We start from the raw sequence: 24,496 nt of genomic DNA, 5'->3' as shown, positions 1-24,496 counted from the left end.
CCTTTCTTTGATTTCTAGTGACTCTAACTATTCAAATGACCTTTTCTTTATATTTGAAAATACTAGCTGCTTGTAGAATCTGTTCTCAGTGGAATTATGATTTGACATTTGAAGCTCAGTTTTTTTTTTCTTTTTCTTTTTCTCCCTGATGATCTCAGGATTCTCTTATTTTATGGTCCTTTGTTTCCTATATTTAGATCAATTTTCTTGTGTTCTTTCTTGCATTATGATTTACAGTTGTTCTTGTTTTTGTTTTTAACTTTATTTCTCATGCTCTTTCTGGGAAACCTTTGATTTTTAAACTGTCTTTTAGCATCCTATCTTCAATGACCAGCAGGATGAATACAGAGAGGCTTGGAGAGACTTACATGAACTGATGCTAAGTGAAATGAGCAGAACCAGGAGATCATTATACACTTCGACAATGATATTGTATGAGGATGTATTCTGATGGAAGTGGATTTCTTTGACAAAGAGACCTAACTCCATTTCAATTGATAAATGATGGACAGAAGCAGCTACACCCAAAGAAAGAACACTGGGAAATGAATGTAAACTATTTGTATTTTTGTTTTTCTTCCCGAGTTATTTTTACCTTCTGAATCCAATTCTCCCTGTGCAACAAGAGAACTGTTTGGTTCTGCACACATATACTGTATCTAGGATATACTGCAACATATTTAACATATATAGGACTGCTTGCCATCTAGAGGAGGGGGTGGAGGGAGGGAGGGGAAAAAATCGGAACAGCATCCTATCTTCAAGACAGTAGCTTTGCTTTATATAAAAATCACATATCTTTTAACATTAACTTGGTTCTTTTCTGCCAAAATTTCCTTGAGAATTTTTTTTCAGATAAGTTATTCTCTACTTTTTACCTTCAAAGATTTCCACCGTGGATATAATTTTTAAAAATCTAATTCAATTTAAAAAAAACACAAATCTATTTTGATAATGATAAATTCTGGCTTTTTTTTTTTTTTTTCTTTTCTGGTCTTCTGTTGGTCCTGATGGGGGACACATATGGAATGAAGTGACCAGTGGTCTCTATATCAAGAGGCTCGCAGGCATAATAAATCCATGGGTAAGATTGAGATATTTCCTGTATCTCAACCAAAGGAGTACAAATAAATACCCCAATAACAGTATAAAATCAGTGCTTTATGGATTTTTGTTCTCTGGTGTTAATTTATGAAGATTTTATTTTGTCAGGAATTTTTCTCTTTTTATTTTGTTGATATTTTCTCTTTTTGTAGATTTTTGAGACAATGTAATGTTATTTTGCCACCCAGTCACATGACTTGGACATCTAGAATATTGTCCACACAATCCTGTTTGTTTCCTGCTTGTATTTTCATCAGGGATATCAGAATACAATTGGACAATTTTTATACAGGTTTTATAAAGATGAGAATGAATGGCTTATGGATCTATAACTGCTGATATCTCTTGATTATTTTGTGTGTCAAAATTATTTGTAGGTTTTCTATTTTTTTTGGTTTCTTTCCCTGCAATATCTTGTAAAAGCAACCCCTAAATGTTTCCAAATTTCCAATAATTTCTAGTAAATATTTCCTCAGCATATAATATATAAGCAGTATATATCTATCTGGTTCATACAGTCTTCTGAACTCCATCTTCTTAAGGGCATTTTAACTTTTTCATTTTTCTATTACCCATGATGAATATGAAGTATTACAGAAACACCGAAGAATGTTCCATTTTGTACTTTTTTGTTGTCCTGCTATCTAAAAATCTTTGAATCCTTTTGGGATGATGTAGCTCATATGGGTGGGTCTTTCTGTACAGTTGTTTTTGCTCTACTGTTTTCACTTTTTAAGAGGTGGGGATATTTTGAATATTCTATTATCTTGCCCTGTAGTGTTTTACAAATAAGTTTATTTTCTAAACTAGAATTCTCTATATAAAGATGGGACAAATAAGAGCAGTGGGATAAATCATATAAAAATGCTTTATTATTTGCCAAGGAATTAGATGTATGGTATAGTTTATGTAACTTATAAGTTGTCTTGGTAAAATGATAGTCTGGAAAAAATATATTTCAAGCAAATTAAACAAAGCATTTTTCTTTATTTAAAAATCATGCTTCAACCCTTTAGAAATAAATAACTATTCAGGAGTGGAATAAAGAATGTTACATGAGAATTTTATAAAGAAAAAAAGCACATGAATGATGAAAAAAAGCCCAATAGATAGTATGCACGCTCCATTGATATCTATCAGATATTAAGTAGGTTCTCAATACATAGAGCAGATCTCCTGTGGTGAATTTATGAGAGTACAAAGATAAGTGTCATATAAGATGGACAGACAAGGATGAGTTGAGATGTCTATCATTGAAAGAACATTCACATCAATGAAATCAAAAATCCATTGATGTATTGGAATATTAAGTACCTAGAGCACATTGTTATAAATAAAACAATAAAGAATTAATTTGGTGTCTTTGTCATTAGTTTCACAATCTAAAAGAAGTCACATATTTGGGTATTATCTGCCTGTCTTAAAATATACTTCATTTGAAAATAGATATTTTAGCAAATAGATAGAATAACAAAAGCTCTTACTTTAAATGTAGTGTGAAATTGAGATCTTGAAGATAATCTAATATCATTTAACTTGTACCTTAACATTGTTCCCCCAATATATCTGAATTAATTTTAAGAGAAAAGATCCTTTCAAACTAAGTGGTATATGCCAACCAATTTTGAAATTTCAATGGATATTTTTCTTAAATGAATAGAAACATTTTAATTTTTATTGTAGTCATTATAATATCAAATATTATATTACAGTCTTTTTTATTTAAAACTGTGCATTGGTCTTCAGAAGTAAATATACTTTATTAAATAGACAAATTTCACAAAATCCATTTACCTCTAATGCATTGGCAATCATTTTTAGTTCTGTGTAGATCAAGCCACGATTAATTAAAGTTTTTGCCTTTATGTCATCTCCCACGTTGAGAAGAAGAACAATTCCATAATCCTTTAAAGCCTGTAAAATGTAAACAATCATTTTAAATCCCAATTTAATTTTAAAAGAACTTAAAATTCAGTTGCATGCTATTAAATGTGTTGTTCAAGATTATATCTAAATCAGTTTCATTTATTGTGTTTTGAATTTATTGTTTAAATTAATCATTTGTTTATTTCGATGTAGGTCTTGGGAAATTTATTTTCAATTATTGCTACTTATCCATAAAGGTTAGGATAATTGAATTGCAAGTGTATGTGAATTACATGCTTCATATTCTTTAGCTCCTGAAACTTTTGATCATCTTTCATGAGTCAATAAATCACTTTTGTGATTTAGGGAACTAAATGCCTGTTTGAAAGGCTAATGGGGGGGAAAAATAGTTTGGTATTCAATGCCCTCAATTGACCTCAGTTTTATTTCCTATTATTTTCCTTCATTGATCCTGTCTTTTAGAGAGTGGTCTACTTAATTTCCTGAGAAATCACTTTGCCATCTCTTCACTGCTCCCATTGCTCCATGTATTCCCCTGGAAACTTACTCAAACTGTTTACTATTAGTCAGATCTCAACTTTTCTGTGAAGTCTTACCAGACCATCAACCATCCCACACTATAATGATCACTTCCCTTTTTGAACTTCCTTAGTAAAATAATTCTTTACCAATTGACTTGTGTGATATTTATCATATACTATCTTGTGTCAGTCAATTTTTTGTATATTTACCTTACCAGAATGTAAGTTCTCTGAAGGCAACAATCATGTTGAATATTATAGTTGTTCCTTACAACATTGGGAAAATAAGTTTCTAGCCCTAGTCAATCTCAACCCTAGTTCATTCCCCTGGAAAAGTAATCTATTTTCTTCAAACAGCTTCCATTTTAGTAATAGCCACATCAAAGCACTTTCTGAGTCTTCCACCTACTTGTGTGACCAATGACCTTTGTGCTTTAGTTTCCTCATCTATAAAATGAGGTATGTCAGACTAGTTGATCCCTTTGGGCCTTTTTAACTCTAAATCTTATGCTCTTTTGTATGAGTCTTTCTTAACAAGAACCTGATTTATTTATTAAGGTGAGTTACATAATTAATATAAGTAATGACAGTTGTTCTAAAATGGTATTATTTAAGCTTTAAATAAAAGCCTTTCAAGAAAGAACTTAAAAACAGGATCTTAATAAATGCTAACACTTGTTTCCTGTATAAAGACATTAACAAAGTTGCTTTAGACAGAATGAATAAAATATTGAATCAATGGCAAAAAAGTTTGCAGATTTAGTTTGGTGTTCTAATTTAGTTAATTTAAATTAGAGTTTCCCCTCCTTGAAAGTATTAAATAGTGTTAGGATTACCACTTGTCAGATATGTTAAGAGAGTCCTTTGATGACTAGATAGATGGCCATTAAGGTCTTCTTTAACCCTTAAGTTCTGACTCAAAGTCAGGTCTGTGACCTAGCAGAATTCTCCATTTTCTTATCCTATATTTCACACTACCATAGCACAGATTGGATCCATGTGTTTAGTTAAGATGAAGTAATCTCTCTTCCCCATGGAGTTCTGCAAAGAAAATAATACAGCTCCAAATGCTTTTATAATGTTAAAATACAAAAATGATATAGAAGCTATGATAATATTGTTTGATAACAAGATATTATAATCTTTAAAAACTATTTATAAAAAAATGCAAAGAAAATCCTTGCAGCTATAGCTAGGATGCCAATGAAAATTATCAAGGTATACAAAAATTGAAAGAGCTGATTAAAATCAGGTCATAGACATTGAAAAATCAAGTGGTAGGACTGGAAACACATTTAGCTTTATCTTTCATAGTGAAGAAGGGACCCTAAAAATCTAAAACTCCTTGAAAGAGAGATTCTCCTTGAATTCTGTGTCTGTGGGGACCCCACTTGAGGACAAATAGCTTCATTCTGTAACTTAGGTGGGACTGGTTGAATCCTGAGTTAAAGAATTCCAACCCAATTGAATTAAAGAAACTCATTCAATTCTATTCAAATTCCAGCTCAAGCTGAAATCCAGTTTAGATAAAAAGAGCCAACTTGGAACTCCACCTACTAGCCCAGCCCCCATGGAGCAAGCTTGGCTTGTAGCCAAAGACTTCTATTATAAAAAGAGCCAACTTGGGGGGCTCAATCCTTGCAAAGGACCTAAGATGCCAAGAAATCTCTTTTTCTGACATAGAAAGCTTCTGCCCACTGGATTAATATTCTCTTCCAGCACTACCCTCTCTTTATCCTCACCTATTTCCCTAATGAGACTTTTTACCTCTGTCAGGATTTCTCTATAACTCTCTGTCAGGATTTCTTTACTAGAAACTTCAATTCCCCTTACTGTGGTTTTTAATATATTTCCTTTTTTGTGGGAAAAGTCCACATATATTTTGGGTAAGAAATGGGTTTTGATATCCTAATAATATGGGATATAGGATGAGAATAGAGACATAGTTTCACAAGAAAACATCAAGCAATCTAATTTTTAGAGGTAAAATATTTTTAAAGGAATTAACCCAGGCTATATTAATTTTGGGGATGGGATAGGACAAGGGAGCAACCCAAACCTCCACTATAAATACACTAAGTTTTTTCAATTCTACAAATCTATCTAGTCATACTAGAAAGGAATCTCATTTTAACTATTTTCTCACTGAAGGTCATTTGCTCACACAAATAAGGCCTTAAATCTCAATCTTAAATCTCATATCACTAATAATAATGATAATATTCATATTTATATTACAATTCAATGTTCTGAAAAACGTTTTAGCTGTATTCTTTGATTCTAACAACTATCCTGTGATGAAAAATGGAAATAATCCCATTTTACATTTGAGGACTGAGGCTTTGGAGGCTTGCCCATTGTCACACAGATAGAAAGTTTTAGAAATGGTATTCAAACCCAAATATTTTTTACTAAAAGTTCAGAGCTCTATGAAGCTCTCCTTTCAGTGCTCTTGTTTACAATTTCTAATCAGGCTAGAAAAGCAAAGCTGTCTTTAAAAAACAAAAAATCTGTTGAACAATTACAAACATCCAATATTCTAATCAATATTTAGATGCTAAAAGAAAGGACTTCCAATTTTTTATTAGGTCAATAATATTTATTAACAAGAGGAGACTATCATGAATTCCAATTAAAATTTGATTAATATTTTTTAACATTGATGAAAAAGATTAAGAAAGTTATCCTTTTAAACAAATAAATTTAATACAATAAGTGTAAAGGAAAGGTCATGGAAAAAGACAGAAAATAAGACCATAGGAGGGGAGGAGAGAGGCAGAGTTGTGGAGAAGAAAGTAAGGGCAAAAATAACTTTTTTTTTTTTTTTTTTTTTTTTTTTTTTGCAGAGAGAATCCAGAAACTGAAGACTGTTTTACATCTCTGACAAGGAATTCTGGGACAGCTTAGATGGCATTGTGGTTAGCGTGTTGAACTTGGAGTCAGGAAGTTCAAATCTACTCTCAAATGCTTAGTAGCCATGTGACTCTGGGAAAGTAAGACTTTTTAACTCCAATGACCTCAAAAAAAAAAAAAGTCACTTATTTCATTAGGTGTCTCAGTCCTTGTTATCATCAGGGAGCCTCTAACATGAGAAAACAGGTGAAAAAAAAGCATCATAGCTTTAGAGCTGGAAGGGTTCTTAGAGATCTATTCAATTAACTCTCATTTTACAGTTGAGAATAACTGCTACTACTACTAAAATGACGACAATGATTACTCCTCCTCCTCCTCCTCCTTCTCCTCCTACTATTACTTGATACTTGAGAGTGCTTTAAAAGTTCTAAAGAGTTTTATATATAATATCTCCCTCCAATTTCACAACAACCCTATGAGACAGTATTATTGATCCCAGTTTATAGATGAGATGCCAGAAGCACTGAGTCTCTGGTCATATCAATAAAATTAATAAGAATAGTAGCTATCATTTATTCACATTAAGATTTATAAGATGCTTTACAAATATCTCATTTGATCCTCACAACTCATCTGGGAGGTAGGTGTTATAATCATCCCCATTTTACAGAAGAGGAAATAGAGACACAGATTAGGCAAATTGCCTAGGGTCACCCAGCTAAAGAATGCCAAGGATGGATTTAAATTAGGTCCTCCTGAAGCTAACCATGTTTATTGCTCCACTTGGTTGATTTTTAAATATCAGATGCAGGATTTGAACCAAAGTCCAAGGTTCTACCCAATATTGTTTCACCAGACCCAGAGAGCATAGGTGATGGCTCCAATTTTCATTGCTAGAACAGGATCTTCTGTTCATAAAATCCAAAATTCATTTTATTTTATTATAGAGGATTGCAGGGAGTTCAATCTCCACAAAATAGAAATAAGAACAAAAAACTTAAGAGAAATGAGTTTTAATGACATTTAGGTGTTTGTACTGAACTGGTCTGTCCCATCCCATCAGATGAGAAAGAGATGTGGAATACAAAAAGAGTCCCAGGATTTCAGGCAGAGTTCTAGCTCTGATTCTTTGACTTAAGAACTCTTGCCCCTTTCTCTCTCTGTGGTGCTTACTTTTCCCAGTCTGTTTCAAGAAATATCTTTATAGACTTCTTTTGAGCCCATGGTTTTATTAAATTCTTGAAGTAATGGCAGAGCCAATTTGTTTGTTTAAATATTCAAGTCTCACAGATTCAATAAAAACTTCTAATGAAACTGGAAATTGCATACTGAATTTTAATTTATGTATGAGAATGTAAAGATCATGGCATTGACTTTCCTTTTAAACCCTTATAGAAGTAGTGTTCAAAAAAAAGGTGAGCTTGAGCTTCAGTAGATCAATAAGAAGGGGTTCATTAATATTTTATTTTCTAAAAGTTATTTTTTTTTGTCTTACCAAATGAAATTCCTTTATTTTGTTGTAGCATATTGCTCTGTTATAAAATGCCAGAAAACAGGCTTTGTTCATGGCGATAGCTATATTTAAATCTTTAATTGCAAGCTTGTAAGTCTGCAAAGAAGAAACAATCATGGCAAGTATTAAAAACTAGTCATTAAGTCTTGGATCTCTGAAAGATGTTGGGCAACAACAATAACAGCATTTACACAGTACTTCAAGATTGTGAAGCACTTCATAATAATCAAGTACTATTATAATTTCCATTTTACAGATGAGTAAACTGAGGCAGACAGAGGGTAAGTGATTTTTCTGAAGGACACACTTCATTTGAACGCTGGTCTTTCTGAAAACTCCATTCACTGTGCCATTTAATTGACTAGTGTGTATTTCAATTTTATCATGTATAAAATGAAGACTATCACAGTACTGAGAGAATTGTTGAAAGGAATTCCCAGTAGAAATTATTGTAACTTTTTATTCTATTGCAAGTATCTATGAAACAGTGAAAAGAGAGCTAGTTTCAGAGAAAAAGATTTAGGCTCAAGTTTGCCTCTTATTAAAAAATGATTCTTTGACTTTAGACAAACTATAAAACCTCTCAATTTCCCCAAGCAACTCTCTTACTGGGAAGCAGTTACCATTTTCTTTGGCAAAGGGAATTTCCTCACTGGAAGTTCCTATCTCCCAGGAAATCACAAGTCCAACAAAAAGCAAAAACAAACAAACAAACAAACAAAAAACTCAAGAAATTGTCTGGATTAGCAGGAAATTTCACAACCCAAATTCTGGAGAAATAATTGTAAAGAACCCAGACTCAACTTCACAACAACAACAACAACAACAAAAAATGAATAGTAAGTTATTATAATAGCTAACATTTATATTATGCTTTAAGGTTAACAAAATGCTTCACATATATTATCTCATTTGGTACAAATTGTGGGGTTGTTTTAGGAACTATGGGCATCATTCACTCTTTTTTTAAAAGAAAGAAAAGGTTCAGAGAATTCAATGGTGATTGTGGAACCTTATCTGGTTCCAAGTTTAACATGCTTTTCATTATACTGAGGCAATGAAGTTGGATTTTAATGAAGGATTATTTAAATTATATATAGTTTCAAGCAAAATTGAAATACAAGAGAATGATCACATTTTTCAAAAATACTTCACAATAATGGGAAATTAGAAGAATGAATTCTACTTTTCTTTGAATAAAAGAGAACTTTAAAGAAGTTTTAGCAAGACAGCTGAAATTAAAATTTGTCCATGAACTTAGTTGCTTTTCATAGCCTCAACAAACCAATTTCTTTCATCCCCAAATTAGAAAACTGTAAGAAATCTATATAAACAGACAAGCACCTAAAACACTCATAGAAATCCTAAAAGAATTGAGGAAGCAGAGAAATATCACTAATACGTTTTCAGACATGGCAATGTATAGACTTGATTTGCTTGGATTATTAAGAGTTAAAGAGAGGACAATTAAGATTTGATGTACTCAATCCCATTTTGTGCTAATGTGCCGTTTTTAATGTGTGATCTCAGCATTAATTTTACAACAGCTATTTTCCTTCAGTGTCATCTTTCTATTTTTAATTGCTGCAAAGTATCTTTCTGCTCTTCTTCACATAAGAAATGTGAGGAAATACCTCATGTAAAGTTTTAACAAGCATACATTCTTTTATGTCCCTCCTTAGTAAGCATACCTTTCTTTAAAAAAAAACAAACAAACAAACAACCTGCTGCTTTGTAATAAGTTTGTAACATACACACACACACACACACACACACACACACACACACACGCCTAGCTAAATTGTAATTGACATACTTTTCCATCCATTCAAAAAACATGTAACAATACTTATTTGTAACAAGGGAAAGTTATTTTGGAGACAGTAGAGGATCAAAATTGAGAGAAGAGTGGATACGTAGTGATAATGACTTTAATTCAAATAACAGAATAAGAAAAAAGAAAAACAAAAGGAATATAAAATAAAATAAAGCAAAACAAAAGAAAACATTGTCATGTGTCCAGCAGAAAATTAGGGAGGATTCAAATATAAAATAATGAATTATCAGATCAAGAAAGTATATCTAGTAATTTTTTTATATTAGTAGAAAAATTATTTCTTAAATGTCCATTTTTCTTTACTTCTTTGTAAATTGTTCTTTTGTTCTCTGCGTGCACATTATTTTATTTCCCCCCTTTCATCCATCCACTGCCCCCAAGCAAGCAGATATATTTGTAGATATATGCATATACAAACACAAAGACACACCTCACATACACACACATATCTTTCCTATCCTTGATAACTCTTTGCTTTAATTCTGCTCCTTAACTTGCCTTGCTATTATTTAACCTCCCCCCACCCAAGGTCCTTCCTTTGTCTTCTTCCCTCACCCTTTGCTTTCCCATCCGACCATTCCTCCTCTCATTTCTTTATAGATTTTGAAGAGTGCTATATCCTTTGTGATATATATGCAGTGTTGCCTTTTAATCCATTCCTGATGTAAGTAGGTTTTTAGAACTATGAGCTTACCTCTCCCCTCTAATGCCTCTATGCCTATTCTTCCTCTGCCAATTATTTTTACCTTAACTCTGTCCATCTTTCTTTTGAACTACCCTATTGTTGATGTGAATCTTAAACATATAGTATATTTATATACTATATAAAACATGGCATATCATTGTTATTTAGTATATTATAAGCATATTTACATTTCCCATGTAAGAAACTCAATTTGTCCATGTTTAAACAATTTGTCCACATTTAGTTCTTTGATATTGCTCTTTGATATTGGTTCTTATATGTTAAATTTTCTAAGTCCAGGTTTGCTTGACAGAAAGTCCTGAAAATCTTCAAGTTCATTGAATATCCATCTTTTTTTTCACTTAGATAATTTTGCTGGATATAGTATTTTTGCCACAAGTATAGGTCTTTCGATTGTTGGTAGATAAGATTCCAGGATGTGTAGTCTTTTATTGTAGCTGCTAATAAATTATGTACAATTCTAATTATAGCTTCAACATATTTGAATTGCTTTTTTCTTGTTTCTTGCAAAATTTATTCTATGATCTGGGAGTTTTGAAATTTGGCAATAATATTTTCCACACCGGATCTCTTTTGAGGTGGTGATCAGTGGATTTTTTCTATTTCTACTTTCCCCTCATATTCTGTCATTCCATTTTCTAGAATTTTTTCCTGCCTTATTGTGTCAAGATTCTCTTTTTGGTCACAACTTTCAGACGGTTCGACTATTCTTATATTTTCTCTTGATCTGTTCTCCAGATCTGTAACTTTTTTTAATGTTTCACACTGTTCTATTTTCTCATTCTTAATCTGTTTTGTTATCACTGGCTTCTGCTTGCTAGATTCTAATTTTCAAAGAATTTCATCTTTGAGACTCTATCTCCTTTTCTAGTTAATTTTTTTTTCACAATAGTTTTTGTATGGTTTTTGGTTTTTATTTCTTCATTTTTCTTCAATGTCTCTCATTTGATTTTTAAATTCTTTTTTAAAGAGTTCTATAAGTTCTCTCTGGGCAGGGAGTCATTTCACATTACTCTTTGGGTAGCATTTTTTTTTTTTAAATCAGTTCCTCCTTTGAAGATAAACTCCAGTCTTCCCTGTTTCCATAAGTTTCTGTTGTGGGGTTCTTTCTTTGCTGGTTCATTTTTTTTTTTTAAATAAGAGGCATCTGTGTAAGCACCTTTAATTGTGAGATGGGGGAATGATGCCTCAAGCTTCCCTTCAGCTCTCCCCTCTGACCAGGAACCCCAAACCAAGTGCTCCATCCTCTTGCAAATACCCGCAGTGAGTAGCATCCCTGCCCCACTGCTTCTGCACTTACCAAGTGCTGGCTGCTTCTTGCCCAGGGTCATGTCTCAGCAGCATAGCTGGGCCTGGTGTTCCTAAGCAGCCAAGGTTCACTTATACTTCCCAGACTCAAACTCTTCTCCACTAATAATCGGGGAAATGAAAGTTTCTGTGTTTCTTGTGGAGAATCTAGACACACCTAGCTAGCTCAAGGGGTCCCCACTTGGTGTTTCTGTGAAGCTAACCTGGAGGTGTTTGCACTTCACAAGAATTAATTCTAGCCTTAGGTCTTTCTTCAGATCTTGTTGTGCCAGGAGGGAGGCCCCTGATTCTGTTCTAAATCTTGATTTTTCATCAGATTTTTCATCAGTTTATGTTCACTATTAAAAGTGATTTTGTTTTACTTTGGGGGGGAATCTGGAGAGCTTGAAACTTACCAACCTACTTGGCCAATCTTTCCAGAATCTTCCCCAATAATGACTTTATTAAAAAAAAAAAAAACCTAAAAAAATAGAATGTCAAAGAAAATTTTAAAACAGGAGGGCAGAATTTATGAAAGGATATAAATAATTATGGCAATTTAAAAAAAATTTTATATTTGATGTAACACATACTTTAAATATAAATTGTTTTATATATATTCCTCTTGCATTTTGCATTTTTTGTTCATTATAAATTGAAATTTTCATGTTTGTTGATATTTAACATATAAGAAAAACTAATTTTCAAAAGTACAGCAAAAGAAAGTTACTAAAAATAAGAAATTGAAGGATAGATTGGAATGAAGATTCTAAAATACTTCACTGGATGAGAAAAGGGAAGAATCAATAGACTGGAAGAACTAGATAACTAAATAAATGGGGTGGGGGGGAGGCATTAATAATTTAAGTGTAGCACCTATTTTGGGCTAAATCGCTCAGTTTGCTATAACTCATAGGTTAGGTTCCCTAGAGAGGACTGATACTCTCAAGTTCTAAGATCTGTACTCCTTAAACTCATATCCCTCTGTTGACATACTTCCTGTTAAGTCACCTTGTAGACAAAATTATCTCAAAGTAAAGGCATTCATTAAGATATTACAGTAAAAAGAGTAGCTACAAAACACTGCCTTCCTCCCCATAAATCTGTAGTACACTCTGCTAAAATATGGACATTAGAGCAGAATAGGCAATAAACTTTAGAATATAATGATACTAAAGTATACATGCAGCCAAAGTGACTCATTGCTTCCATTACTGCTGTGTCTTGAAATTCTTTTTCATCTATATAATACTCATGAAGTCCTCCTGCCCCCTCCCCAATGCTGGTGTTGAGGTCTAGATTTGGGGTACCTAAATGAAATTAGGGTTAAGGTCTAGTGGCAGGTTTAGGGTACAGATTCGGCGCAAGGGGGTCTAGTAGCCGTGCGAGTTCCCAATAAAAGCATTTATTGGCCCGGAGAGCTAGATTAATAAAAGAGGTTTATTATTGGATAAGCAAAGTTAAAATATAGGCGAAAGTAGAGATAAGGAGGGCACTGGACAGAGGGTCCAGTGGACAGAGGGTTCTGACATGGTAGCCATGTTTGGAATCTCTGCAAAGAGGGGTTCCCAGCGTGGCCTTTTTATAATAGGAGACTTAGCTCGAGGGGCTTTCGGGTGTAGCCTCCAAAGTTGGCTCATATCCGGGTGGGGCTGGGAACAGGTCAGATCTTCTATTGGAATTCAAAGGGACCAGGATTTGTGAGTTAAAGGGTAATTTACATTATTAACTAGGAGAGGGTGGGAATCTAGAAAGGAATCTTTCCCGCATCACTGGCATTATATTTCCTCTGGATAGGTTAATCTGTTGGGTTTCCAGGGTCTGCTTTTCACATGATCTAACAACTTTCATGAATCCATAGCTGACTCTTTTCTTTGTTGCCAGATGTCATGATTATTGAAGCTGCTTTCTTCATTGAGCTATTGCCTCCTTCTCTTTTCCTATGTGTCCCTTTCTCCATTCAAACAACCACCCATTCTAGTTCAGAGGCTAATCATTTCTTGTCTAAACTAATTTTGGGGGGGGAGGGGAGTGGTGGTGGCAAAGCAATTGTGGTTAAGTGACTTGTTCAGGGTCAGACAGCTTATATTAAGTGTCTGAGGGCAGATTTGAACTCAGGTCCTCTTGACTACAAATCTAGTGCTCTTGTATCAAGTCACCTCCCAGCTGATCTCCTTGTGTCTAATCTTTCCCCTTTCCAAACCAGCATTTCTACTTATCATTGTCATCAGCAAGACATTTTAATGGCTTCCTATTACTTTGAGGACAAAATAGACTGGTCAATTACAGTATAGATTTCAGAAATGAGGAGGTAATAGTCCTACTGTACTGTACTCTAAGTAGACACATCTGGAATTCTGGGCAACATATTATGAAAAAGATATTGATGAGCTATAGAATGATTGGAGTTGGGCAACTAGGTAAGGCTAAAGAGAGTTCATGCCATATGAGGTTCAGTTGAAGGAACTGGGGATGTTTAATCTGGAGAACAGAAGAACATAAAGACTTCAAATATATGAAGGCCTACCTTAAAGAAAAGAGATTAGGCTTCACAGAATCATTGAGTTTTGGAATTGGAATGAACCTCAGTTGCCATTTAATGCAAGCCATTTCTTCCCTTAAAAATCCAAACTACAATATACCCCACAAGTGATGCCAATGATCAAATTTTTCTCTTAAGAGTTAAAATCTAGGCATGGACCCACACTTAACACCATATACCAAGATAAGATCAAAATGGGTCCATGACCTAGGCATAAAGAACAAAATTATAAATAAATTAGAGGAACATAGGATAGTTTATCTCTCAGACTTGTGGAGGAGAAAGAAATTTGTGACCAAAGATGAACTAGAGACCATTACTGATCACAAAATAGAAAATTTTGAAAAGCCTTTGTACAAACAAAACTAATGGAAACAAGATTAGAAGGGAAGCAACAAACTGGGAAAACATCTTTACAGTTAAAGGTTCTAATAAAGGCCTCATTTCCAAAATATATAGAGAACTGACTCTAATTTATAAGAAATCAAGCCATTCTCCAATTGATAAATTGTCAAAGGATATGAACAGACAATTTTCAGATGATGAAATTGAAACTATTACCACTCATATGAAAGTGTTCCAAATCATTATTGATCAGAGAAATGCAAATTAAGACAACTCTGAGATACCACTACACACCTGTCAGATTGGCTAAGATGACAGAAAAAAATAATGATGAATGTTGGAGGGGATGCGGGAAAACTGGGACACTAATGCATTGTTGGTGGAGTTGTGAATGAATCCAACCATTCTGGAGAGCTATCTGGAATTATGCCCAAAAAGTTATCAAACTGTGCATAGCCTTTGATCCAGCAGTGTTTCTCCTGGGCTTATACCCCAAAGAGATACTAAAGAAAGGAAAGGGACTTGCATGTGCCAAAATGTTTGTGGCAGCCCTGTTTGTAGTGGCTAGAAACTGGAAATTGAATGGATGCCCATCAATTGGAGAATGGCTGGGTAAATTGTGGCATATGAATGTTATGGAATATTATTGTTCTGTAAGAAATGACCAGCAGGATGAATACAGAGAGGCTTAGAGAGACTTACATGAACTGATGCTAAGTGAAATGAGCAGAACCAGGAGATCATTATACACTTCGACAACGATATTGTATGAGGATATATTCTGATGGAAGTGGATTTCTTTGACAAAGAGACCTAACTGAGTTTCAATTGATAAATGATGGACAGAAGCAGCTACACCCAAAGAAAGAACACTGGGAAACGAATGTGAACTATTTGCATTTTTGTTTTTCTTCCTGGGTTATTTTTACCTTCTGAATCCAATTCTCCCTGTGCAACAAGAGAACTGTTTGATTCTGCAAACATATATTGTATCTAAGATATACTACAACATATCTAACATATATAGGACTGCTTGCCATTTAGGGGAGGGGGTGGAGGGAGGGAGAGGAAAAATCGGAACAGAAACGAGTGCAAAGGATAATGTAAAAAAAATTACCCTGGCATGGATTCTGTCAATATAAAGTTATTATTAAATAACATAAAATAAAATATTTAAAAAAAAGAGTTAAAATCTTCAATTCCCTTTGCTTGTTATCTAAGCATTTGTCATTTGTCATTTAACAAACATTTAATAAGTGCCAGGTACTAAGTAAAGGGCTGAGAGTACAAAAAAGAAAAAGAAATTTCGTTAGTCCATGAACTCAAGAATCTTACAATCTAATGGAGGAAGACAACACACAAAAATAGTGATGGAGAGAATAGGTATAGAGTTGAGGGAAGAAAGGTAACTAGTATAGGCTCATGGTGGAGGAGTCAAGGGAGTTCAACTGAGTGGGAAATGAAGAGATACCTGGCCTCCTTAATTGGAGTTTTTAATGTATATGGAGGACATTTGTGATTATAGAGTTTTTAAATATATTACAAAATAACACTTTTTTGGATGCTTTCTTGTGTCTCTTTGAGTATCTGACTATTCCAACAGCAATTTTTCCTACATTGAAATTCTTTCTAGAGTCTCTAATTTTCTCCCTTCTTCATCTTAAATTAAAAAAAAAAAAAGATTTGTAAGATAATAGGGAAATAAAGGCAAAACTTACAACAAATCTCATTCCATTCCATTCCTGTCCAGAAACCTGCCATTTCTATATTTTAAGCTGTGGTCTAGAATCTCATGTCATTTTTAGACAGTACTTTTAAAATTCACCTCTCACAACAAATTTATGTGCACTTGTACTTTGACTTCAATTATCATTGAGGAAAACACCACTCATATTTTAATGTACTTTCTACCATGTATGAATCAGCACTAAAGTGTTTATGGTTTGAAATGTCAAGATCCTCTATTTTTTGGCCACTGTGTGGGAGGATTGAATATTAAAAAGGAGATACTACCTTTTTCCCTTCTGACTTCAGATCCTGTTTGGATGGTTTTGTGTTGCTTTTCTTTGAGGGGCCTCCACCCCCTCCACAAATCATTCATGTGCTCTTAATATCTAAGGCATTTGATCTGGCCAAGTAAACCTGAACATGGATTTCGGGCTTTTTTTATGTGAATGAACATTTCTAGATACGTCCGAGAGTCTGGAGTCTGAGAAGAATTGAGTTCAGCATGTGAAATTTATTTTCAGCAAGAGATGTTCATTGGAAAAAATGACCACTTGCAGAAGAAAATGATCAGGAATTGCTTGCACAGTGTAGAACAATGGTGAAGTGTGGAATGTCTGTTTAATAGTTCTACATATTGCTTTATATTCTGATGAGATTTAAGTATTAGCTTTTCGAAAGATGGTAATAGTAGTTATGTTATTTGTCATTGGTACTTATGGTTTTGTGTTGACCATTTCTTTTATGTATAGTAAATAAAAATCTCTCCCATATTTAATTAACATTGTACAATAAGTACTTTTTCATCTTTCTTTCTCTTTCTTTCCCCATCCCATTTTGGAGGGTTTTAAGATATGAGCCTTAAAACATTTTTTTTCCCCAGATTACCACAATTTAGGCCCAACAAACTAAAAATCAAGTTCCCTCACTCCTTTTCATTAGAGGCCAGATATTCCAAAGAATGAACCCATTATGGTCTATGTTTCTGAGTCCTCAGAAGAAGATTGCCTTATATGTCCCAGCAGTCCAGCAGTCATTTCTTAATGTTAAAATTGAAAACCTGAAGTGCTGAGAGGCATTTCTTTAGTCTTTTTACCTTCTTTTCTAAGAGGAAGATGAGTTTGCATTTTGTGCAAAGATAGGAAGACATAGGAAAAACATAAACATTAAATTTTCAATTAAAATTTTCCATTCTTTATGTTCATTTATATTCTTTTGTTATGCCACAATCTTCTTGAACTGTTCTATCTCAGTTTCCCTGCATTAGTTTCCCTGAATTATATCTCCATTGTCTTGAATTAGTATGCAACCCCCACCTTTTTCCTGTCCATTAGGGTTGTACACCTCTAAGCATTCCAAAAAATAAGGCTATCTTGGATATCTAAATGACATCTTTACTTCTGTTTGTTTAAACATCCTGATTCTGGCTTCCTAGTAAAAATTCCTAGCATATCCTGCTAGAACAAAATTTATGGTCCTGAAACTTACCGCTCTTTGCTTCCTGCCTCTGTTTCTCTTCTTACTAGAGTCCTATTAAAAAAAAAAAAAAAAAAACAAAAAAACAACAAAAAAAAAAAACCTGGGATTCTCACATTCACCACTGGGTACTGTGAGACAAGAGTCCTGTCCACTCAATCAATTAAGCTTTCCAATAAATATTAAAATTCTTTAATTTCTATCTTGCCTCAGTTTCTCTGGCATTACACTTTAATTTTTTGCACATTTAATCTTTTTGTTACTTTATTTGATTCCTTTATAGATCTATTTTCTTTTATTTCCTTTCTAGGTTTATTTTCATTTATTCCTTTTTACTCTATTTACTTTTTTATTTATTCTATTCCCTTAATGACAACTGGTTAGCCACAGCCAACATTTTTTCCTTCTCTTATTAGATTCTGACTCTCAACCTTAAACACTACTCTAACCCTTACTCAATCTTATCTTATTCATAATGAAGTGGGTGGTCCCTTTAAGAAACTGTATTTCTTATTGATTTGTGATTCCTTTCTGATTCCCAGCCCCTTCTGGCTGGCATTATCAATCTAGGATGGCAGGGGCTTTGATTCACAAATCCTGGTCAAAAGCATCCCTTTGAATTCCAATAGGAGATCTGGGCTTGTCCCAGCCCTCATTGGATCTGAGCCAACTTGGGCTTTCCCAGCCCCAACTGGTTCTGATCTGCTCGGGTTTCCCAACCCCCACCAAGATAAGCAATATAATGAGCTTCCATCCACTAAGGTCTTTGCAGATGGACCTTGGCAGTTCCTTTTACTATCAGGTCTTTCTGCCCACTGAGAACTGCATTCTCAGTGCAAAACTCCATTGTTCCATAGATCTGCCTGCTGGAATAATATTCTTTTCCAGTGCCAACCTCTCTTTATTCTCACCTATTTCCCTAACCAGACTTTATGCTTCCAAATCCCCATAATAAACCTCTTTTATCAATCTAAGTTTTTGGGTCTGTAAATTCCTTTACAGGGAACTTCTGTGCTGCCAGAAGGAGTCCCCAAAACTCCCTACCCTTGCCCCAAATCCTAAGGGGTTGCAGGGAAGCTCCATTTGATTCCCTGAACCCCAAACCTGCCATTAGACCTCATTTACCTCCCTGACCACCAGAAACCCTAATTTCATTTGGATTCCTCAAATCTAAACCTCATCAATTTGTTTTATTTTCCTTCCGTTATCAAAAACCTTCTCTTTCTCCTTGAGTTCTTTACTTTACCATTGGATTTTTTCCCTTAAGTCTTTTCATCTTCAAGTTGAGTGTTCTCCTCCAACTTGTGTCAATCTCTCCATTTTCCCTCAATTTTTTTTCCTTGAATTAAGAAAGTATTTTCTAGTAGTTGGAACTATTCAGTGATGGATAAGTAGCATTCAAGAGGTAGCTAGCCAGCTACTTGTTAAATTTGTATAAAAAATTAAGTTGATATGCCATATTATGGCTTAGAGGTACAATTGCAGAATAATAGAGGTGGGGTAGTTCCCATCATTGAGTTCTACAGCTTAGGGACCAACAGAATCATACTGAATTACTCCTATTGGTCAGCATTATTTGTGCCACTCCTAAGGTCGGCTGGTCTTAGGATTTCTCAAGCCTTACCACTTTCTCATACCTCTTCAATATCACATAGTATATGTACGAGGTCAGAGAAGTTAAAGAAGCCTATAACTTACTATCTATAATAAAGATATAATAAAAACAATAAATAATAATGTTGCAAACACTCATATTTTTAAAAAAATTAAACATGGCTTTGATGGGGGTGAACCCTGAAACTGTCCAAACTCTCCTCTGGAAAAGGCCTAAAAGGAGATGTCATAAACTGAGATCTTTTGGGGAGACTCTCAAATCCTGGGAAAAGCATACCTTTCCCAGACAAGCAATCCCTTCCAGAATAGGACTTTATGTTGCTATGCCACAGTTCTCTTTTATTATCTTGACTCAGTTTCCCTAATTATCCTGACTCAGTTTATAATTGTTCTGCTCAATCCTGCAAAACCATCTCTCCCTCTTAATCAGAATATTTGATAAGGATAAAAGATCTTATATTTTAGAATATCAGAATGCCTCTCCTCATCCCAAGCTATCAGCTATTCAGATACCATCTTATCAAGATGCCTCTCCCCATCTCTGGGATGCCTCTCCCCATTATGTCATCCCCCTCTCTGGAGGCTCATCCCACCCTGTCAGAGTCCCATTCCGGCTCTCAGCACCCTGAGAGTGCCCCTGCCTTAGTCCCTATGTCTGAGCCACATATATCATTGAGAACTCACATTGTTTGCTGGATTCTTGGAAAGATAGTCTCATTCAGCCCTGAGACCAAACCATGGATCCATTTGGTCTTAGTAAATCTCTCCTTTCAAATAAAATATTAAATATTCTCTAATATCTATCTTGCCTCAGTTTCTGTAATGTTCTTCTTTTTTATAATATATGATAGTTCTCTGTGGGCAGGTTTCTTGGGGAGGTTTTCTGGAGGCAGCCTTAGTTTTGGTTCAGAGTAATAATCACTCCAAATGCAGCCAGGTATTAAAGTAGTTCTTTATTGTTTCTTCCAAAATATCCCAGTTAGCTTTCTTTGGTTCTGAGAGCTCTTGTTGCTAGCTTCGGCCTCTCTCTCTGAATCTTGGTTCTGCCTGACTGCAGATTAGCTTCTCAATCTCCCAAACTGAACTCTCATTCTGTCAATCTTCTGAAGTGACTTCTGGCTCTAGCTCAACTCCAACTCGTGGCTTCTTCTGAACTGACGCTCCTCCACTCTGAATCTTTTTGTCCTGGGAGGGAACCCCAAGCTTTTATTGCAGCCTTAGAAATTTGCTCATACACTGGTATGGGAAAATAATTCTGTTCTGAATTCTCTCCATACTGACCTTCACCAGCTAGTTGGTCAAAAGCTATTTGTACATTAGCTCCTGTTTGCCTGTTGCATTGGGCTTGCATCCTACATAATTCATGAAACTCTGAAAGCCACAACAAATTTTGTCCAGGTTCTAAACATGTTCTAGCTATGGATTTCCAATCATTCAGGGTTAAGATTTCATAAGACAAATTATCTAGTAACATTTTAACACAAGAAAATATAGCCCCATAAAGAGTTCAACCCTTTTTGAAATCCTTAATTTTTTCCAAATTAAAAGGAGTGTATCTTCTCCCTTTTTGCCCTGAAGGGTTAAGCTCTTCAATCACAGGATATGCATTTATAAAAGGTTGACTCCTCCTCTTAGAGTGGGATTATGGGAGGTGTGAATTCACAAAATTACAAAGTTAATTTTGTGTATCTCCCGTACTTGTGAACTCCAATGTGTGAGCTCTAATGTGTAAACTCTTAAAAATGCAAACCCAAACACACAAGCATTGCTTCCATCAATTCCACTTAGTACTTTGTTTCAAATTCTGGCCCATAACATCTCCTCGTAGGATCAGATCAATCATACTTAACCATGCTAAATTAGATAATTATTGTCGCTATCAATTCTAATGACTTAACACTTTGTAAGGATTCCACCAAGTTTCTCCGGCATTTACAATGTCTGCCAATATCTCTTTAATTCTATCTCCCTCACCTGAACTAGATCCTGAGAGTCCCAGGTTTTTTTCTCCTCCTCAGGATACTGATTTTAACCTCTGCCATCTGAGAGAAGCAGCAGACTCTCAGGGAGAGACACTCAGAGCAGAGGTACCTCTTTCAATGTCAAATCTCTTCCACATTAGGGAAAAACCTGGCCATTACTCTGAAGACTCTACCCAGCGTTTTGAGGGATCTAAGGCCAATGCTCTCCTTGATTTTTCCTGGGGAGATATTAATATTAAATAATCTTCCCCAGATATATGTAGGAAGTTGCACAAGCCAATTCTGGGCCCTCAAATTTCTCCTATCCTGATGTTAAAAACAGCTGTTGGGAGTCTTTTATAATAGGTATCAAACTGCAGCTGAGGGGAAAGGCCACAGAATTAAAGCAAGATTTGGAGAAAAATCTCTACTCTTGGCTGCTGACATTTCTGAGAAGCACAGAGGTTTGTGCTTTAGGTGTCATAGAAACTCCCCAGTCCTTGTCCTGAGTTGGAGCAGGAGGAACACTGGAGGAGGGACTGCCTATAGGGGATAAACTCCCCCTCCCCCCCCACCTTCCTTGCCTTTTGGCAGGAGTTTGGGACTTGGTCAAACTAACCCTCACTCTACTACAATATCAACATTGGAACCCTGGCTATCTCCAGATGTAGCGGTAGGACCATTGAATTTCTTTTTACTATAGGGAGACTTCTCCTTTATTCTCACTCTGGCACTCTGGTCTCACCTGCCCTTCCCCTCATAGAGTGGTGATGGCAGGGAAACTTAAGAGCTGCCTTGAGACTTCTCCTCTGCCTAACCAGCTTGATGACCTGGCCAGTAGTTAACTCCTCGGCCTTTCAGCTAGGGACTCCATGGGCAGTGGAGGTGGTCAGGATTGTTGGGTGGGCCATCAGCATCCTTAAGGCAGCCCACAGATGGGACCTGATGAAGTTTTTTGCAAAAAGCATTATTCCCAAATGTCACCATCTCCACCCTGGATGACACCCCACTTTTAAACTGCTCATGAGATTTGTTTCCTCTAGATTTCAAGCTACGACTTTTCTTTTCTTTCTTTTTTTTTTTTTTCAATTCTGCCTTTTATTTATTTATTTTTTAAATAACTTTTTATTGACAGAACCCATGCCAGAGTAATTTTTTACAGCATTATCCCTTGCACTCACTTCTGTTCCGATTTTTCCCCTCCCTTCCTCCACCCCCTCCCCCAGATGGCAAGCAGTCCTTTACATGTTGAATGGGTTACAGTATATTCTAGATACAATATATATGTGCAGAACCAAACAGTTTTCTTTTGTTGCACAGGGAGAATTGGATTCAGAAGGTATAAATAACCCGGGAAGAAAAACAAAAATGCAAGCAGTTTACATTCATTTCCCAGTGTTCTTTCTTTGGGTGTAGCTGCTTCTGTCCATCCTTGATCAATTGGAACTGAATTAGGTCTCTTTATCGAAGAGATCCACTTCCATCAGAATACATCCTCAAACAGTATCGTTGTTGAGGTATATAATGATCTCCTGGTTCTGCTCATTTCACTTAGCATCCGTTCATGTAAGTCTCGCCAGTCCTCTCTGTATTCATCCTGCTGGTCATTCCTTACAGAACAATAATATTCCATAACGTTCATATACCACAATTTACTCAACCATTCTCCAATTGATGGGCATCCATTCATTTTCCACAAGCTATGACTTTTCAACTGCTCCTTCAGCTTGGAGAACATGGAGTGACTGACTGGGACATTCAACACCCCTTAAATACTGCTGCTATAATCTTCAGTTCTCACACTTCCCCTCCTACCCTAAATCCCCAGTGAATTTAGGGATATCTCTACATCCCCTTGCCAGCTTGAAGCAGCTACTGAAGCTGAGACTTTTGCCCCTTTACCCCAAATAAATTTGGGGGTTGGACTTGGTAGTGAAGCTTGGACTGCTTCACTACCACTAACTTCATCACTTGTACCTCATCAGCTTTAAATATAAAAATATTAAGAACCCATGAAAACATTTTTAAAATGCAAATAAATAATATAATAAAAAATAATTTTATTTGTTATTGAAATGGTAATTGTAATTATTAGAGACCTTCTTGAAGCCCTGATTTATCCACCAGCTATTAATCTAATGCAGATTATATTTTATACCTCAATAAATCTGTGACAATGTTAATATGTTCTTTCCACTGTCACATATCAAAATCAATACATGCCTATTTTGTCCTACTCCAAAGCCTTAGTATGGCATGAAGGGGGTTCTGAGTTTTTGAATGACATGCCAGTAGAATGCTGAAAAGAATTCTTAGCAGCAGATTGTAGCTGTTTTTTGAGGATCATGGAAGGGTTTATCACTCATATATCAGTTACATGTTGATGATTCTTTGGTCATGGAAATTTAGTAAAATTCATAGCATATCAATTGCCACAAATTGACAGAATTTCAAAATGTCTCAGATATTCTTCAATTTATCAATAATATAAATATATTTTAGAATTTTAATTTACCAAATACATATTCTGAACTTGCCCCAGTGATTGGCAGGACCATATGATAAATTCAGTACATGTGACAAATGTATTTTAAGATTCATTCCTGTTCATATAGTCTTACATGCCAAATAAAAAATTAATTACTTCTTATGTTATTAAAAAAAAAATCTAACATGGTATTATTCCTTTATGGTGATAAGAAATAGGTGAAGTAAATATATATATATATATATGTATATATATATACATATATATTAGATTAATATATACATACTATATATATAAGTATATAGTATTACATATACTATACATATTTATATATACTGTTATTTATATATATATATATGTATGTATATACACTAATCAACACTAAGTGCTCTCAAATGCTTCACTTAATTGCTCAGTGATTGAAACTAATAGAAGAAAGATAAAATGATTTGGAATCTATTTTATCTTTATCAATTTTTAAAAGTTACCTACATTTCTTCATGCCATTTAGGGGGACATTTCTAGAATTATATCAAATTTTTAAAGAGTACTACCAATGAAAGACTTTAGGGTTGCTGTTGTTGTTATTGTTGTTTTCATTTAAATATTATTAAATTATTTATCCTATACTCAAGAA

The 24,496-nt window shown here is 34.7% G+C and overlaps 1 protein-coding gene across 1 annotated transcript in view; it reads right to left on the bottom strand.

The window, feature by feature from the left end:
* Nucleotides 1-24,496, bottom strand: part of TTC6 (tetratricopeptide repeat domain 6) — a 288,496-nt gene that overhangs the window by 23,988 nt on the left and 240,012 nt on the right. The window contains exons 26-27 of the mRNA XM_051978083.1: nucleotides 7,861-7,974; nucleotides 2,899-3,018 (exon numbers count right to left, since the gene is read on the bottom strand). Coding sequence (XP_051834043.1) covers nucleotides 2,899-3,018; nucleotides 7,861-7,974 — 234 coding nt within the window. The remainder of the gene's footprint in view (nucleotides 1-2,898; nucleotides 3,019-7,860; nucleotides 7,975-24,496) is intronic.

This window comes from Antechinus flavipes, chromosome 2, assembly GCF_016432865.1.
Source record: "Antechinus flavipes isolate AdamAnt ecotype Samford, QLD, Australia chromosome 2, AdamAnt_v2, whole genome shotgun sequence".
NCBI lineage: Eukaryota > Metazoa > Chordata > Mammalia > Dasyuromorphia > Dasyuridae > Antechinus > Antechinus flavipes.
This window is presented reverse-complemented; position numbering and strand designations above follow the sequence as displayed.